The sequence below is a fragment of the Callorhinus ursinus genome, unplaced genomic scaffold (genome assembly GCF_003265705.2).
Source record: "Callorhinus ursinus isolate GAN/ISIS: 27379988/994484 unplaced genomic scaffold, GSC_fseal_2.0 scaffold36, whole genome shotgun sequence".
NCBI classification, from domain to species: Eukaryota; Metazoa; Chordata; class Mammalia; order Carnivora; family Otariidae; genus Callorhinus; species Callorhinus ursinus.
Window position 1 is genome coordinate 1,820,130 of NW_027397098.1, and position 12,132 is coordinate 1,832,261.

Genomic DNA, 12,132 nt, shown 5'->3' on the forward strand with positions numbered 1-12,132 from the left:
CCTTACTTAATCGCTCTGTTCGCCCATTAGCCCTGTTTCCCCATAAGAGCGTGTGATGTGAGCATCCATACCATTCTTCTTCATCCTACTCATTCTTCAGTCCCTCCTCCAAGCAGAGGACACAGAAAGAGAGCAATAGTGTCCCTGAATTGGAACTGAGGTTTGGACTCCTGTAGATTCCAACCTACGGTTTCTACCCCCGCTGAGGGTAAATCATTAATTCGAACGTTTCTAACTTTGTTACTCTTCATCACAATTGCACAGGGCCACGGAAGATTTAGTATCAAGGCATTCACATGCCCCATGTGCCTTTGAGAAAGCGCTAAATAAAGGGTTTTTTTTTACCAGTTACCCTGCAGGGGGGCCGGGTGGGGGTGGAAAAGTTGGATTTAAGAGCTCAGCCGCGGACGAACACACGGATGGACCCTGAGGGGTCGTCAGGCTGCAGAGGTGATGCAAGGAGCCCAGCTTTATCTCGCCTCGTGGTGGGGTACGTTCTCACATTCTTCCGTTTGGGAGAAATTACAGCATACTCTCGTCCCATGCCGGGGGAGGGGGGGCATAGCTCCCAAAAGCAGTGGCCTGAACTGGCATGTGCGAGATTCACATCGTCCCTGAGATGCGGCTGCAGTGGCTGGGCGGGCGGCCGAAGCAGGCTCTCGGCGCCGGCCTCCAGCAGGGACGCGGGCGGCCAGGAGTCTCCGGGGCTCCCTCCCGCAGCCCGCGGACCCGCCGCTAGGAGGCGCCGTGAGAGCGCCGGGCCCCCTCCCGCTGCCAGAGGAGGACTGGCATCCCCTCCGCCAGCCCCTGCGCCGGCCGGGGAGCAGGCGGGGAGCAGACCTCAGAGGACGGGCGGCGGAGAGCCGGGGGCTGTCACCGCGGACGCGACGCGCGCACCGACCCAGGACGCGGGCACCTGCGGACCGCCACCCGCCGCCCCCGTGAAGGAGCCGGGCGGGTGTCTTGGGCTCCCGCTCCCCGGTGAGCACCCGCCGGGGCGGAGGGCGATGTCTGCCGGGGCCCGCCGCGGTCCCCGGGGCAGCCGGGCGCAGCCGCTCGCGCCCCTCTGGTGCTTCTCGGCCGCGCTGGGCGTGCTGTGGACCCCCGCCTCGCAGGCGTTCAACTTGGACGTAGACAAGCTCACGGTGTACAGCGGCCCCGAGGGCAGCTACTTCGGCTACGCGGTGGACTTCCATATACCTGCCGCTCGCACGTAAGTCGCCCAGCGCAGGGAGTTCGCGCGCGGGGGCGAACGCGGCCACAGGCTGGGTCCCTGCCCGTCTGCCGGGGGACCCGCGCCTGTCCCCGCAGCTCGATGGAAGGAGATTCCTGAGATTCCAACCCGCTGCGCACTTGGGGTCCCGTCCGGCTCCCCCGCCTCTTGTCCCCCTTCCATGCTAGATGAGCCTTGTGAACTTTGAAGTAGAGACGTGCCACTTGCATAGAAAACGCAAGTCCTGGGGAGCTCCCAAGACGCGAGCAAAGACTCGAGCACCATACAAAGGGGAGACCGGGACCGAACAGACTCAGGCCAGTTAAAACAACGGACCACAACACGGGTCTGTTTATGCATAGCCTGTAACAATTAAGTGTCTGGGCGCAAGTGCTGTCGGCTACAAGCAGCTGGGCTCTGTCCTTAGCTACTTTTTTTCCCCCTTTTCTCTCATCTCACTGTATACATAGCTCCACCTAGAGAAGAATTGGGACGATTTGCACCCTCTTCAAAACCAGGTTTCAGACGCCCGTAGGTTTCCAACAGGAAATCAAGTGTGACAGTCGGTCTCCATCATAAATACGTTTCTGCCCCCGACCCCCACCCTAGTCTCAGTGAGCGCGCCGCTACGGGAGACTGCATCGCATGTGCACACTTTTATGATTCCCAGGGAGTGATTTTCTGCATCCCTTTTGCAGAGCGAGTGTCTTGGTGGGGGCGCCCAAAGCCAACACCAGCCAGCCAGACATCGTGGAAGGGGGAGCCGTCTATTACTGTCCTTGGCCCGCCGAGGGGTCTGCGCAGTGCAAGCAGATACCGTTTGACAACACCAGTAAGTGTTATCTGTCATTCTCAACGGTGGGCCTTGGTTTCAAGGAACTGGAGCCATCCTGGAGTTAACTCCCCACTTTGTACTCAGTTGGCCTGTCTGATGAGTCTGTGTTGTGGGCTGTTCAGGTCCCTAGAGAAGCCTGAGTGAAGGCGAGGAAAATGTCCCGTGAACCCCAGAGAGGGAACGTTGGTGTTTTGACCTTGAGTATTTGGGTGCGTCCTAGTAACTTCTGTTTCCTTACTGTCCCAAGATGAGCATTTTCAGGGTGAGTGGATGCTTTGAAGAAATACAAATGTTCCACCCAAACCTTGATTATGGAGAGAGTTTGGTTGCTTCCCAAGGACAAATCCAGGAAAAGACAGATCCTTAGCATTTCCAGTGCCCAAACTCTGGAGGCAAGACTCAGCTGCTATAGACCCAGACATCACTCCATGTTGCTGTTTAATTCTTTACAGAAAGAAAGAATTTTCTTTCAAAATATTGGACATTGGAGGCAAACTAGTACAAGCAGAGTGTGGATGGATTACATTCATTTCCAAAATCCCTAGACAGATGTTTCTTATTTAATTAAAGGAAAAATACATTTTAACCAGTTCAGGCTGGTTAGGTTTTCTCTCATGTTTTCTCTTTGGGTCCTGAGAAAATAACTTTACTGTAATGCTTTAGAAAACACTAACACTGAGTGTTTTAATTTGTACCTCTAAAACTTTATGAATTCAAGAGGTATACATTATCAGGAACCAAATATCTCTTTTCAGAAAAATGTGAACTCAAATAATGTCTTTTGATGATCAGTCATTTAAGATACCTTTTGCACCACACAACGATTTTTATGACATCATTCTTCATCATTGTTACATTAGTGTGCATTTAGAATGTATGTAGAAAATCCATTTTCACAGCATTTTGATGAAATTGGATGGCTTGTATTTTACCTGTTACTTTATCCGATTTGCAACTTTCTATCTTAAAAAATAAAATAATTTCGATTCTATCAATATGAAAACCATTTCAAAGGAAAAAAAAATCCTATGCAAGGCTTACCTTGAATTATGACCAAATTAGGAAAATACTTCATAAAAGCATTTTCAAATTATGTTTTTCATATGTGTCTATATATAGTCACAGTAGCTCCTCTACCATTTTATTAAGTGACTCAGTTACTTCGTACCAATTTTCATAAGCTTTTACTTTTAAATGTATTAGAAATTAGAAAAATTAAGCCACTTGATGTTAATTTGTAAAAGATATCTTTTAACTAGTTGTTTAATTGGGATTTTAAATGTTTCTGCTTACTGACCTACCTCCATTTGAGAATAAATTTTCTAAATCAGGATTAAGCATAAAATTAATGGCTTTTTAAATAACCCATATCAAAACCATTTGTATTTTTAAAAGACCCTAAAACTTAAGCCTTGATAAATAAAGACATAAATCAATAGTATTATTTGAATTTAAGTTAAGGGAAATAAGTATTTACATTTTAAGATATGTTCTTGTATTTTTACCAAGAAGCAATCTACAGTCGTGGACATAAATTTTGTAACCTGCTAGAACATTCCTATAACATACCAAATCAGGATCTGGTTAGTATATTTTTCCTTTGATAAAAGAAGAACCGATGTCTGCCCAGATAAGTCACATCTGAATACCTTTCTAAGTACTAATCCCAGTAGATGTCATCGTTCAACAGATGAAAACCAGAGAATACAGACATCAATATGAATTTTTAAAAACTGAACACTCCCAACCAAAAAATTTCCAATGTTAAATTACAATAGGTAAATTTTCCAAAAGTTCCTTCTAGAGCAACTGTTTGGAGATCTGAATTCACTTTCCCATGGCCAACTAATGCTGCAGGATTGTGCTTTGGTTTCCAGAACAGCCCACAGGAATGCACATAACCCTTATTGTAGCTGAGTTATAGTTGTAGTGAAACAGTAGGAGACAAACCAGCACAGTTTTAGCAATTAAATAAATAGAAAAATAATAAGAATGTCGAGAAAAGATCAGTGTTACTTGGAGAAAGAGGCAGGGGTGAATGGCATCCCGTCTGTGCAAGTTCTGAGGAAGACGTCTGGATATCTCAAAGGGCTCTAGAGAATAATGCTGTTGGTTCTACACTATATCTTATTTGACTTCTAAATGAATGGAGGTTTTTTGGATTTTTTTGTTTTTTGTTTTGTTTTGTTTTGTTTCGTTTTTGTTTTGGTAGACAGATGCCCTCTTCCTGCTGTTATACTTAGCAACCATAACTGGATTTGAGGATTCATAAATGGAACAAAATAAGGGGGAGAAATGGGGAGGGAGATAGATGTTTCTGAAGTAATTGAGCAAAAAATGAAGGTAAAAAAGAAGCAAAGCAGAGGAAGTCACACGTTTGTGAGAAATGAATGGTCTGCGGTGGAATGAACAACGCAGTGAGCTGGGAAAGCTTGGGGGAGTCCCACTGAGAAGAGTCTTTGAGAAAAGAAAGTTCCCCATGTTAGCCATCAGGGGGTACTGTGGGCCCAGGAACCTTGGTTGCTGTTGGGAATGGCCTGGGAATGGTGGGGCCAAGGGAATCTGAGGACCCTGGGGGCTCCTGGTTGGCTACTGAGTGGGTGCTAGCACGCGACGCATTTTTTCTATCGATTTCTTTATCCAGGCGCCCCAGACAATGGGGCTCTTTGCAGTTGGAGTCCCTGTTCTTTGGGCACAGTGTGACCTTGGAACCAAAGATGAAAGGCAGAAACACAGGTGTCGCTGACTCTGGGTCTGGCAGTCGATGTTACCACACGCTTGGCATTTATTGATCACCTACTATGTACCAGCCACTTATACAATTTATTTCTAACCCATAAAACACATTTTATGAATAAGGAAACTGACATCAAAGGTGTTAAAAAAGTTACGTGCAAGACCACACCATGGTAAGCAGTAGACGCAGGGTTGGAAAAAAGGTCTGCCTGGAACAGAGCCTGCCTCTTCACCCTGCCTGCCTTCCAGGAATGGGAGAAGTCTGGTCCTAATGGGGAGCAAATTCAGGGTTGGATCCTATGGAGCTGACGCCCCGCTTGTCCTGCCTTCCCCACCTCCTTCCTCTCAGCCCCCAATTACCCTCACAAATTTCAATGAAAATGATCTTCCAGAGAAGATCTAGAAGGGAAAAGCAGTTGGGGTCGAGGGCTGTGGAGAGCAGAGGTCATAGAAGAAGGGCTTTGTCCTGATGGGGATGACGGGTTGTCCACGCCCTTGGCTTGCCACAGCTTCTCACAGCGTGCTATGGCCCCTCAGTGTCCCCAGTCAGCGACCTCCTGTCTTAATCTCTGCCCCTTGGCAGCCCATGTACAGTTTTCCCAAAAGAGGAAGAAAATTACTCTGCTTGACAAAGTAGTGGCTTTGAGTGTTGAGCACCCACAAACTGATGTTCACATAATAGAGCACGATGTCTCGGGCATAGAGATGTATCATACTGCAGATATTCCTCTGTAAAGATAGGCGTGACTTCCCTGTCTTTTCTCCATCTGGCTTTACTGTTATGTCTGAATTCAAGTAAATTTGACCTTTTAATGACATTGTTTCAACTTGTTCAAGCCGCCTGGGGTGTCTACAATTTAGTGTTCACGGTGGTAACCTAACAAACTCTCTCAACCTAGGCATTGAAGGAGACTGGCCTATAATTTAGTCCCCCAATCTGGTTGTGATCTTGAACTTCAGTTGTAAGGTCAACTGCCTTTTTTCTTTTTTAAACTTCCATTTTGTTCGATTTTTTTTTTCATTAAAAGATCATTTATTTTATTTTTACCTTATCGTGTAACCTGGATCTTAAAAATTACTTCTCATCATGAATGAAAAACCAGGAAGCCAGAAATAGCCTAACACTTCAAATGCATGAATACTATTAAAATCTGTGGTCCTTTCAAGTGTGGAGGAAGGAAACCTGAGGGAAGCATATGGTGGTGGGGGAGGTGCAAAGTGCAAAGAGTAGATAATTTTCCTGCTCTGTACAAAATCAAGTGGTTGCAAAAAAGCACTTCTCTCATCTCCCTTCTGTCTTTCCCTCTTACTTCACTAGAATAAAATTCCCCCTTCACCAAATTCATTTCTTTCACGTTAGCCTCAGAAACTGTCTAAACTGTGCCCCGTGTCTTAAACAATTTAAAACATCACATCTGCCAAATTCATGCCTCTCCTTTCTAAATCTACTCCAAGGTTCATTTCATCTTTTTCCTACATTTTCCAAACCCATGTGTGGAGTAAATACAACTGCTAGATTAGAGCCCCCCTGCTAAAAGGGGGAGGGAAGAAACAGAATGAATAGAGCCTCATCTTTGGAATGATGAAGAGCAAATTGCCAACAGTAGTGGCAAAGGCATAGTGTGCAAATATCTGATCATTTTAAATACACAAATGAAACATTTTGAGGAGAAAGATAATGGCATGTGCTAATTAATGATGATAATCATCATAACACGAAAAGTAATGGAGGCAAGACACCTGGGAACACTGGCAGTTAGGGACCCATATAAAGAATGAACAGGAAGAGGTGGGCGGTGGCACTGAGATTTGTAAGTCATCTGAGAAAAAGTACTAGGATTTGCCTGGCCTTAATTTAGTACCTTTGTGTTTAAAACAACAACAACAACAACAAAACAAAACCCTAAAATGGAAGACAGTTTGGTTAAGATATTTCAAAGCTCTGTAATGCTAAGATTTTTGTTAGAATTGTGTTTTAGCTTGGGGACCGGAAGCCTTTGGGTGAGGGGGGTCTGCTTTATTTTGTGTTAAGTGAGCCCACAATAAGAAGCAGCTTAAAGCATCTGGCGCTGTGACTGGTACAAGGGTTGCTTTTTGATAATATTGGGTGTGCCCTTTTTCTCGTGTGAGGGTTGGGAAACATATTGGTCGCATAAGTCTTGCTTTTTCCAACTTCCTCAGAAAGAAATCAGGTTTTGTTCAGGAACAAAGAAAAGAAAAATGTAGGTCAGAGCTATCAAGTAAATGACAGAGGAAATAACACAAATGTGACAGAACTCGTGGACGGCAGAAATCTGGGCTTTGGGAGGCTCGGTTGAAAGTGGAATAGAGGGGGAGGCAACCCAAATAGAACCTGCTCTATGAAGAATTCATAATGCAATAATTAGTATAAGTGCTGCTAATCAGAAACATATAGAGATACATATATATTCACTGCTGACCCCACTGAATCACTGAGGGTGGTTTAGCTGGATGGTTCACTTATTCTGGGAGCAACTCATGATGGCCACCACACCTGACATGCTGCCTGGACGGATGCAACCAACATCGCTAAGCTTCTCCCAAACGACTCGGACTTCCATGCGACAGAATGCAACCGAGTCCTGATACGAGAAGGGAGGAGGCTGTGGTCCCTACAGCACATAGCAGCCGAGGAAGCAATTAGAAAAAGGAAGTCCTTGAAACTCTAACTAGAAATGGGAAACAGATCTGCTCTATGGCCAGTTGAGTAGCATGAGCATCAGGCGCCTGTTGCCTAATCTGCAAAATTCTTTCAAGAAACTAGAGGTCTGTGCGATGGAACAGGCTTCCAAGCTCTCGGCAGGAAGAGCCAGTGCAGTGGCTGCAGCATTCTGGGAGAAAGATAGGAAATTGTCTTAAAATTATTCCGAAAGCAGAAAAAAGCACTTGGATGTAGAAGGTGACCGGTTGAGATGTGTGCATTCAAACTTCACCTGTTGTGTATAAAGAGCCCTGTATCTGTGCACGGTGTTGAAGAGTATTGCCAATATTATCAAAAAAGTTCAGAGCAAGTGCGCCCTGACTGACACCATCCAGATTCACAAACAGATTTTTGAGGAAGATAGATAGACTAATTATTGACCCTATTAAAAGCACTCACCTAGAAAATAATATTTAATTTTCAAAATTCAGTTTAAGTGTATTCTTACAAAAACATATTTAATGCACCAAGCAAGGTGCACCTATGTAATGAAACCCTAAAATAGATTAAAAATAGTTTTAATTCTATTATGGGTATTTAAGGTACATAAGCAAATCACAATTCACCAATAGGTGATTTATACTTAAAATAATCTACCTAATACACCGGTATTATTCCAATGGACTTTAGCCAGGCAGCTCCCATGCCAGTTCGGAAGAAACAAAGTTAAATCTCAGTCCTGCAGAAAGATCAGTTGTTGGGCACCTGGGTGGCTCAGTTGGTTAAGCGACTGCCTTTGGCTCAGGTCATGATCCTGGAGTCCTGGGATCGAGTCCCTCGTCGGGTTCTCTGCTCAGCAGGGAGTCTGCTTCTCCCTCTGACCCTACCCCCTCTTGGGCTCCCTCTCTCATTCTCACTCTCTCTCTCTCAAATAAATAAATAAAATCTTTAAAAAGAAAGATCAGTTGCTGGATCTCTGATATTTTGTATATGGCCCCCAAGATCTGCCAACTTTTCTAGATCCACAAACATTGGTAAAAGTGACCATTTAGGGGGGCGGAGCAAGATGGCGGAGGAGTAGGAGACCTAGATTTCGTCTGGTCTCAGGAATTCAGCTGAATAGGGATCAAACCATTCTGAACACCTACGAACTCAACAGGAGATTGAAGAGGAGAGTAGCAACAACTCTCTGAACAGAGAAGCGACCACTTACTGGAAGGTAGGGCGTGCGGAGAAGTGAAATCGAGGCGATATTCGGGAGGATAGACGGCAGGGGAGGGGCCTCCGCCGGCCGCTTCTGGCAAGTGCTAGAGCCGCGGAGCACAAAATCGGACCTTTTAGAAGTTGGCTCGGCGGAGGGACGTCGCTGCAGTGGCTAAGCGGGGGGTGGAACCCTCGCGGGACAGTGTGGTCTCAGGACCCTCGGGGTCACAGAAAGACCAGGGGTGCCTGAGTGCGCCAGAGCTCCCAGGTATCGGAGTGGGGAAGCCGGCTGCAGAGACGGAGCCGAGGCGCGGGCTCTCAGCTCGGGGTTGCCATAAACTGTGATCTGCGGCCCAATCGGGGCACGGCCCCCCCAGCAGGGACCCAACAAGCAGCAGATCCGGGGAGACTCCCCTTCCTTCCCGGGGAGGAGCGGCGCGGGAACGCACTGCAGGGATCTGCTGGGTTTGGAGACTCCGCGCGGGGTCGGGTGCCAGAGATAGCAACGCTCGGTCACAGGCCGGGTGAGCACGGAGTGCGGCCGGAGACCGGGGACACGGAAGTGACTGCTTTTCTCCGGGGGCGCACTGAGGAGCGGGGCCCCGAGTTCTCGGCTCCTCCGGGTAGAGATTGGGAGGCCACCATTTCTGCCCTGGTCCTCCAAGGCTGTACCGAGAGCTTGCAGGGAACAAAAGCTCCTGAGAGCAAACCGGAGCAGCTTCCTTAGCCGGGACCGACAAGGGCGGGGCAATTCCGCCTCCGGCAAAGACATTTGGGAACCACAGCAACAGGCCCCTCCCCCAGAAGATCAGCACAAACAGCCAGCAAGCCAAGACCAAGTTGATCGATCAAGGAGAATGGGAGAACTCCAGCGCTAGGGGAATACAGCACATAGATTCATGGCTTTTTTTTTTTTTTACCATGATTCATTATTTCATCAAAGTTAATATTTGTTGACTGTTTTTTTTATTTTTCTTTTTCCCTTTTTCAACCAACATCTTATCAATCCCTTTCTAAAAAAAAAAAAAACATTTTTTATTTTTCATTTTTAGAGTCATATTCTATCCCTTCATAGTATTACCCTTATTTTTGGCATATATATATAAGTTGTTCTCTCTTTAAAATTTTGAGGTACAGTTTCTTCTAACAGATCAAAATATACCCTAAATCACTAGTGTATGGCTTTGTTCTAGTCTCCTGCCTGATCACATTCTCTCCCTTTTTCCTTTTTTTTTTCTTAAATCTTCTTTCTTTTTTCAAACAACTTATCTTACCAAGTCCTTTTATAAAATCTTTTATAATTTTCATCTTTACAGTCATCTTCCATCCCTTCATTGTATCAACCCTTATTTTGTACATATATGTCTTTCTTCCTTTAAAATTTTAGGAGGCACTTTTTTCTAACAGACCAAAATACGCCCAAAATCTAGTGTGTGGCACTGATCTATGCACTAGCCTGATCATATTTGATCATATTCTGCTTTTATTGTATTGTTTTGTTTTTGTTTTTATCTTTTTTTTCTTTTTTTTTCTCTTTCTTTTTTCTTTCTTTCCCTTTCTTTTCCCCTGGTTTCAGGTCTTTTCTGATTTGTATACAGTATATTTGCTGGGGACATTGTAAACCTGTTAGCATTTTGTTCTCTCATTCATCTATTCTCCTCTGGACAAAATGACAAGACGAAAGAAGTCACCTGAGCAAAAAGAACAAGAGGTAGTACCGACAGCCAGGGACCTACTCAATATGGACATTAGTACGATGTCGGACCTAGAGTTCAGAATCATGACTTTAAAGATACTAGCTGGGCTTGAAAAAAGCGTGGAAGTTATTAGAGAAACCCTTTCTGGAGAAATAAAAGAACTAAAATCTAACCAAATCGAAATCAAAAAGGCTATTGATGAGGTGCAATCAAAAATGGGGGCACTAAATGCTAGGATAAATGAGGCAGAGAGAGAATCAGCGATATAGAAGACCAAATGATGGAAAATAAAGAGGCTGAGAATAAGAGAGAGAAACAACTACAGGATCACGAGGGCAGAATTCGAGAGATAAGTGATACGATAAGACAAAACAACATTAGAATAATTGGGATCCCAGAAGAAGAAGAGAGAGAGAGAGGGGCAGAAGGTATATTGGAGCAAATTATAGCAGAGAACTTCCCTAATGTGAGGAAGGAAACAGGCATTAAAATCCAGGAGACACAGAGAACCCCTCTCAAAATCAATAATAATAGGTCAACACCCCGACATCTAATAGTAAAACTTACGAGTCTCAGAGACAAAGAGAAAATCCTGAAAGCAGCTCAGGAGAAGAGATATGTAACCTACAATGGTAGAAACATTAGATTGGCAACAGACCTATCCACAGAGACCTGGCAGGCCAGAAAGGACTGGCAAGATATCTTCAGAGCACTAAACGAGAAGAATATGCAGCCAAGAATACTATATCCAGCTAGGCTATCATTGAAAATAGAAGGAGAGATAAAAAGCTTCCAGAACAAACAAAAACTAAAGGAATTTGCAAACACGAAACCAGCCCTCCAAGAAATATTGAGAGGGGTCCTCTAAGCAAAGAGAGAACCTAAAAGCAGCAAAGAGCAGAAACGAACACAGACAACAGACAGTTAACAGTCACCTTACAGGTAATAAAATGGCACTAAATTCATACCTTTCAATAGTTACCCTGAATGTAAATGGGCTAAATGCCCCAATCAAAAGACACAGGCTATCAGATTGGATTAAAAAACAAGACCCATAAATATGCTGTCTGCAAGAGACTCATTTTAGACCCAAAGACACCCCCAGATTGAAAGTGAGGGGGTGGAAAACCATTTACCATGCTAATGGACACCAAAAGAAAGCTGAGGTGGCAATCCTTATATCAGACAAACTAGATTTTAAAACAAAGACCCTAATAAGAGATGAGGAAGGACACTATATCCTACTGAAAGGGTCTATCCAACAAGAAGATCTAACAATTGTAAATATCTATGCCCCGAACATGGGAGCAGCCAATTATATAAGGCAATTAATAACAAAAGCAAAGAAACACATTGACAACAATACAATAATACTGGGGGACTTTAACACCCGCCTGACTGAAATGGACAGATCATCTAAGCAAAAGATCAACAAGGAAATAAAGACTTTAAATGACACACTGGACCAAATGGACTTCACAGACATATTCAGAACATTCCATCCCAAAGCAACGGAATACACATTCTTCTCTAGTGCCCACGGAACATTCTCCAGAATTGATCACATCCTAGGTCACAAATCAGGTCTCAATCGGTACCAAAAGATTGGGATCATTCCCTGCATATTTTCAGACCACAATGCTTTGAAGCTAGAACTCAACCACAAGAGGAAAGTCGGAAAGAACTCAAATACATGGAGGCTAAAGGGCATCCTACTAAAGAATGAATGAGTCAACCAAGAAATTAAAGAAGAATTAAAAAAATTCATGGAAACCAATGAAAATGA

General features: G+C 44.6%; 1 protein-coding gene across 2 annotated transcripts in view; it reads left to right on the top strand.

The window, feature by feature from the left end:
* Positions 1–644: 644 nt before the first annotated feature.
* The window catches only part of ITGA8 (integrin subunit alpha 8), a 201,413-nt gene continuing 189,925 nt past the window's right edge, over positions 645–12,132 (top strand). The window contains exons 1-2 of one of the 2 annotated variants that reach the window (XM_073879876.1): positions 645–1,213; positions 1,912–2,045. In XM_073879876.1, coding sequence (XP_073735977.1) covers positions 1,008–1,213; positions 1,912–2,045 — 340 coding nt within the window. In that variant the 5' untranslated portion in view covers positions 645–1,007. The remainder of the gene's footprint in view (positions 1,214–1,911; positions 2,046–12,132) is intronic. The other variant, XM_025853612.2, reaches the window with a different exon arrangement.